Raw genomic sequence first — 7,457 nt, forward strand, 5'->3', positions numbered from 1 at the left:
CAAATAGTGGGACTTCTTAGTCTCCATAATTGCATGAGCCAATTCCTCATAATAAATCTCTTTATGTACATCCTACTGGTTCTATTTCTCTGGAGAACCCTGACATATACCATGGGCAAAGGATCTGTATAGCCATTTCTCCAAAGCAGATATTCAATGGCCAAATGGCATGTGAAAAGATGCTCAACATCATTTGCCATCAGGGAAGTGCACATCAAAACCACAATAAGATGCCATTTTATACCCACTAGGATGGCTAAAATAAAAAAAAGACAGAAAATAACAAGTGTTGATAAGGATGTGAAGGAAATGGAACACCGCTGGTGGAACTGTAAAGTGGTATAGCCACTGTGGAAAACAGTTTAGCAGTTCCTCAAAAAGTTAGACATAAAGCTACCATATGACCTAGCAGTTCTACCTGTGGGCATATATCCAAGAGAACTGAAAACATATGTCCACACAAAAACTTAGACACAAGTGGTCATGACAGCATTACTAATAATAGACAAAAGGTGGAACCAAGCCAATATCCACCAACTGATGAATGGATTAATAAAATGTGGTATATTAATACAATGGTGTATTAACCATAAAAAGAAATGAAGCACTGATACATGCTACAAAATGGATAAACCCTAAAAACATTATGCTAAATAAAAGAAGCCAGACACAAAAGACCACATACTGATGACTCCATTTACATGAAATGTCTAGAATAGGCAAATCCATGGAGACAGAAAATAGATTAGTGGTTGCTAGGGCCTAGGGTGTGGAATGGGGCGTGACTACTAATGGCTAAGAGAAATGTTCTGAACAAAATGTTCTAAGAAAATGTTCTGAAGTTAGATAGCGGTGATGGTTGCACAACCCTGGGAATACACTGAATACAGTTCAGTGTACTGAACTGTACACTGTAAAAAGTTGAATGTTATGGTATGTGAATTACATCTCAATAAAACTGTTTTTTTTTTTTTAAGTTTTAAATTTTGTTTCTCTCAAAATTGTGTCTGATCTTTTAAAAACTGTAACCCTCGGTAACACCTCTCTAAAGTATGTATTAATCCCATTTATTAAATGAATGTTATAATATTTAGCTCAAGGCTTCTCAGCCTTGGCACTACTGACATTTTCGACTGGATAATTCTTTGCTGTGGACAGTGCTATGCATTACAGGATTTTCCCTGCAGCACTATCCCTGCCCTCTACCCAACCAGATGCTAGTAGTATACTGCGTCCCTACCCTGGCATAAACACCAAACATCTCTCCAGACATTGCCAAATGTCTCCTGCGGGGCAAAACCGATTCTAATTGAGAATAACTATCGAGCCTAAGGTTTCAGAGCTACAGTGGAAGGGTAGGGACTCAACTTAGATCTTTGAATTCCAAGTCTTGAGTTTCTTATACTAAACTGGTGAATTTCAAACTGGGTTACCTTTCCCCAACCCTAAAGTCAAGCCATCTCTCAAAGTCTCTTGACTGTCAGCAGACTTTATCTGTTTTAAAAATTGGGATTCTGAACAAGATTTTTATTTGATAAAGGACTCTCCTGTTTGAAATAATCATTAAGTAAACCATTTAATTCTCTACAGATTACATGCCATTTATTGAACAAAACAGGTCGAAAAACCGGCAAAACATTTAATGTATATTATGCTTTAAAAATCCTTTTTGAACTTTACTTCTGTTTCACTGGCAAGTTTTCATTCTTCAAGAGATTAGGGCTGTCTCATTCCGTGCCTGAGTATCATATAAACATCACATTTACAAATTTTAAAACTTCATTTACTTAGCTGGGAAAATGAAGTGCCTCTGAATTCCATGGTATTTTGAATACATGAATCAGTATAACTTTGTATTAAGTGAGGCCCTGACACACAGGCAGTCCACTTTTCAATGCATGCAATTTCTGGGCACTGTCTTAAAGGAAAGTGCCATGTCTGTAAGTGGACTGTCATAATAAGAAATCCAACAATCAAATCTACTCTATCCTAACTATGAGCTTGTAACTGCTCTTATCTATTCAGAATGAGCGGTAGAAAGTAGCACAAAGTCCATCAGAGAATGCTGAATAAGACTCCTCTAAGCTTGTGGCTTTATTACACAGCCCCAGAAAAAAAGGGGTTAAAAAGAGTCCTCAGTGACATGAATGCATTCCTAAAACAAAATGTCAATAGATGATCATTTTCTTTCCTACCACGTGAACAACCAGATTTCGCCAGGAACCACTTACCTCTAACAGAACTGCGATCATTAAGCCTGTGAACTTGTTTCACAGCGTTTGCAAAAATAACTACAGGTTGTTCCAGGTCTCTGCTTACATGTCCCTTTTCCAAGATATGGTTTAAAACAAGAGTTTAGCTAAGGTCTTGAGGTTGAGGATATCGATACAGTAAAGACTGTGAACCCACTGTTGAAGTCTTCACACACTGAAGAGGAGGAGTCATTTAATTTTAATAGCAGGAGAGGGGCACGTGACAGATGTTTAAAAGCAGATTTTAACAGGGTCCTAACACTGACTCTGCCAATGATACACTGTTTGAATGTAGATAGTTCATCTCTATCCTCTGGGAAATTAGGATATCAGACTATATCACCTCTAAGGTTCCTCTTCACAGATTTATCACATATTTTCCACATTATGATTTTCAACGATGTGATTACCATAAAAGAAATGAGCAGTAACCAAGTGAGGATCAAGAATCAAAGATGAAAACGAAAAGGAAAGAGAAACACAGGGGAAAAGTAAGATGTGATGCGACAGAAGAAAAAAAATACAGTGACATGGTTAGTAGTCCTTTACCAACCTGCTGAATGTAAAGCCTGCACTCTTTCCAGATACTCATTTATTTTTTCTTGAATATGTTCTAGGCTTGATCCTGCCATCTCAGCATAAATTAAAGCTTGTGCAGCTTCCTAAAAATAAAAAAAAGAATTCAAAGGAATCTAACAGATCAATTACAATCTGAATTTTCTTTACCACTTTCTAACTATTGGTTTCTATGAATGACAAAACAAGAATGTCTTTGATACCAGTAATTTTTTTCGTAAAGTAAATGAGATATATTCCTTTACTACTTTTTTTCAGTTCTCAATGCTCTCTTTCTCCTACTGTTGAAAATTTATGAAGTCAAATAGAAGGGGTTGATTATAAGTATTTTCTTAGAATAACTGTGATTTATATGTTCTCTGTTTTCCTTTTTCTTTTTGCAATAGGTCAGACTTGAAATTATGTACTGTGAAAAGGTGAATTGAGTCTCAAAAGCATTAGAACAGATAGTACCCGATACAATTAAATTAAATATCAATAGAAGATTATAAGAAATTATAAAGGTTAAATATCTCACAGTGGAAAGAAAATCTTTCTCCACAGAAAATATTGTCAAAGGGGGACACATTTTAAGGCAGATTTCAGTTGTATGAAATAAACTTATTTTAATTAAGAAAACCTGGATTTGTCTTCCAGTTATTCCATGACTTCCTCAGCCAGTTAGGCTGTGCTGGTGAGGAAAAGCCTCCATTCTCGCCATCACCATTCCAGGAGGGTGACCAATGCTACCACACACAAGAACCACAGAGAGACTTTCCCAAGTACCACCACCTTCACTGCAGTAATCTAAGCGTGTGCACTTCAAGGAACCTCACGCCTTGTTATCTGGATCCAAAGAAGCCATCTACTGAGCATCACTTTTTTTTTTTTTTTTTTTTTTTTGCGGTACGCGGGCCTCTCACTGCTGTGGCCTCTCCCGCCGCGGAGCACAGGCTCCGGACGCGCAGGCTCAGCGGCCATGGCTCGCGGGCCCAGCCGCTCTGCGGCATGTGGGATCTTCCCGGACTGGGGCACGAACCCGTGTCCCCTGCATTGGCAGGCGGACTCTCAACCACTGCGCCACCAGGGAAGCCCTGAGCATCACTTTTTGAATCCAGTTATTGGAGCAGGACTTGTTTCCCTGAACCTAAAAAATCAGTAAGAAGAGTACAGGTTTGATCCAAACGGAAATTGGGGGTAGAAAACATATGTTTTCCTCAGATTCTGCAATTCAGATATTTCAGGGGAGGAAAATATAACTGTACATGTAAATATTAAAACTAATTTTTTAAATTGTTGGTATCAACTTTATTTTGCTCATTTTGCTTACACGTGAAAGTGATTAACAATTAAGGAATCTCTAATAGAACAGCATGAAGGCAGAAAACACTAAATATCTGATACAGTTTACATAAACAGCTCCTAGAAACACAACCACTTTTCTGATTCTCTCAAGGAAAAGAAATTCTTCATAACAACATGCATGTAATCCTACAGCAAAATAAGAGGCACTGTACAGTACTTCCTTTCGCTTTAAAAAAGCTATTTTATATGGCACTATTTTCACCTATGAACATTTGTCAGTTATTTCACAAAACTAATAAAACAGTTTTACTTTTAAAGAAATACCATCGTCATGAAATTGTCAAAAAAAAAATGTCCAAAAAGAATGATTCTGAAACACACCCAAAGTCTCTAAATATAGATTACAAAATGAAGGCAATCAAATATTAATCTGAGAAAAGCAAACCACACATTATTGACAGCATACAGGTTTATGGAAAAAAATTACGATTACTGTATTATCAAATTCTTTCTAAAAGAAAAGATGACAATGTCAAGAGGATACAGCTATCTGCACGGGGAGCCGGAGGGGTGTGTTTGCAAATGCTCAGGATTGGGGAGCAGGCGGTGGACTGTGAGCTCCTACTCTGATTTAGTATTTCTGGCCCCAGTAATTTACCCAAAAGAAATACCAAAGAAACGTGTAAAGCATTAGCTATAAGGGTATTATGATGCTGAAGATCCATAATGAACATAAAATGGCCAGAAGAGTCTGTAAATAAACTATGACACACCCACATAATGGAATACTATACATCTATCATTAACAAGTTTATACTATGAAACTTTAAAAAAATTCAAAATTTTTTAAAAGTTCAAATGCAAAGAACATATTTTAAGAAGTATAAACAGTCTGATCCAAGTTTGTTTTTTTTAAAAAGGTGTGCACACACACATGCGTAGAAAACCAAAGATACGTAGATGTCAAATACCAGGATACGCGATGTTTTATTTTTGATTGACTTTCTGCGTTCTTCCGTGAGCACTGTTTCCGTGTACATCCGTGACGGTGAGAAGCTGCGAGCTGACAGTCCAGCTCCGCCGCCGCCCTCAGGAGCGGTCAGATGGGGACTCGCCGGCCAGGACCGACCCCAAAGCGGCGACCAAGCCCGCCGCTGGCCGGACCCTGGGGCGGGGGCAGGCCTGACCCCTCAGCCCGGCCCCCGCCGCGAGAGGGACAGCGGGACGGGGGACCGCCACGCCGAGCGCGCCCGTCCCCTCGGCACCTGGACCCGCCCCCGGCCCACCTTGTAGTAAAACACGGCCTCCGAGTAGCGGCCCTCGTGGTCGCGCTGCACCGCCAGCCGCGCGAACTGCACCGCGTCCCGCTCCAGCGCCGCCGAGTCCATGGCTGCCACGCGCCGAGGACCCCCGCCGACCGCCGCGCGCCCGAGTGCCGGGCGAGGACCTCGGCCGCACGGAAGGAGCGGCGGAGCTCACTTCCGGCGGCTGAGAGAGGACCACGACCGACCCCTCGGCAAAACTCCGACTCCTTGCCCGCTGGCAGCCTCGCTCCGCGGCCACCGCATTCGCCGTCCCGCCCACCGGCCACACTGCGCAGGCGCAGCCGGGCCGGCGCAGGTGTTTTGGTAGCCTGGGCTGCCGAACTCGCAGGAGGGTGAGGGAGGGCGCGGGCGGTGGGCAGGGCCCGGCCTGCGCGGTGGCGTGTGCACGTGACTGCCGGGGCGCCCGGGATTGGGCAAGCAAAAGAGGTGCCACGTCTGAGCGGCTGCCGGCTTCGCAGTCCGCCTGTCCGGGCAGTGACTGTGGAGCCTGTTGCCGGCCAGGCTGGGAGGAGGGGCGCATGCGCCTCCCGGAACATTTTTCCCCTGAGTGTAAAGAGAAGGTGAGCAGTGCTTCTTCCCAACATCATCTGAGATGACTTTTTTTTTTTTTAATTAGGGGAGTGAAGTAAGGATATACGATTCTTAGATACTTTTTAATAATATTTATATCCACAAGCTGAGTCTTAATTAACCCTGTATACATGCCCCAGTGTATGGTATTGGTTGAATTGCCAACAAACAAGGTAATGCATTTTCCCGTGTACTTCTCCTTAGGTTAACTTAAAGCTGTTGTAATTAAATACTCAATTAGGTGATTATTTGATTAGTGTCTCTCTCCCCTAAAACTCCGAATTCAGAAATAATAAAAATAAACTAGTGAGAGGCTCCACAATACGGATAAAACTCAAAATTCACGCTAAGTCAAAGAAGCAAGACACAAGAATACAGACTGAGCGACTTTGTTTACAAGGAACACTAGCAAAGAGGAATCTAATAACGTAAGAAGTTGTTAGGGAGCCATCGACTAAAACTGCCTGCCTTGGCGGGGCACTGTAACACCTTTGCTTCAGTCTCCCACCTTGGGATGCTTCAAAAGAACACAAAACCAGTGAAGGGCCCACAACCAACCCCAGGGAAAATCCAGGAAGGGCCAAGAAATGGAGGAGACACCAGTCCATAAGATGTCTTGCCAATCTCCCCAGAAATCCTCGCGCTGGAAACCATCTTGACTGAAGGATGCACCAGGGAGGGCCCTGAGTTGGACCAAATGAAGGCAAAAGCAAGGTGATTGGCCAGAGACAACCGCAACCCAGAAAGCTAACTGCACCACCATAAAGCCTGAGACTGCGAGCCATGAGGCAGAGCAGTTCTCCTGGATTCCCTTACCCTGCTGCTGTCCGCCTGAGGGACCCTTTCCAATAAAGTCTTTCACTTTGTCAGTGCTGTGTCTCCTCGGACAATTCATTTCCGAGTGTTGGACAAGAGCCCACTCTCTCGCCCTCAAAGAGATCCCATCCAGTGACAAAATCACATCACTGGTTGGGAAGGGATAAGGGAACCTTTGGAGGTGATGGAAATGTTTTGTATCTTGTTAGTGGGTGATGTCAAAATGTACATCCATTTGTTAAAACCTATCACACTGTACATTTTAACTATGTGCTGCTACCCTATTTACAATAGCCAAGACGTGGAAACAACCTAAATGTCCATCGATAGATGAATGGATAAAGAAGAGGTGGTACATATATACAACGGAATAATACTCAGCCATAAAAAAGAATGAATGCCATTTGCAGCAACATGGATGGATCTAGAGATTATCATATTAAGTGAAGTCAGAAAGAGAAAGACATATACCATATGATATCACTTATATGTGGAATCTAAAACACAACACAAATGAAGATATGTACGAAACAGAAACAGACTCACAGACATAGAGAACAAACTTGTGGTTGCCAAGGGTGAGGGTGGTGGGGGAGGGAAGGATTGGGAGTTTGGGATTAGTAGATGCAAACTA

At 42.2% G+C, this 7,457-nt stretch overlaps 1 protein-coding gene across 2 annotated transcripts in view; it reads right to left on the reverse strand.

Annotated features, from left to right (window-relative positions):
• The window catches only part of CAPN7 (calpain 7), a 37,773-nt gene extending 32,021 nt beyond the window's left edge, over positions 1-5,752 (reverse strand). The window contains exons 1-2 of one of the 2 annotated variants that reach the window (XM_067737425.1): positions 5,399-5,752; positions 2,806-2,914 (exon numbers count right to left, since the gene is read on the reverse strand). In XM_067737425.1, the coding sequence (XP_067593526.1) occupies positions 2,806-2,914; positions 5,399-5,500 (211 nt within the window). In that variant the 5' untranslated portion in view covers positions 5,501-5,752. The remainder of the gene's footprint in view (positions 1-2,805; positions 2,915-5,398) is intronic. The other variant, XM_067737424.1, reaches the window with a different exon arrangement.
• Between the last annotated feature and the right edge of the window lie 1,705 nt (positions 5,753-7,457).

Source organism: Pseudorca crassidens, chromosome 5 (assembly GCF_039906515.1).
Source record: "Pseudorca crassidens isolate mPseCra1 chromosome 5, mPseCra1.hap1, whole genome shotgun sequence".
Lineage (NCBI taxonomy): Eukaryota > Metazoa > Chordata > Mammalia > Artiodactyla > Delphinidae > Pseudorca > Pseudorca crassidens.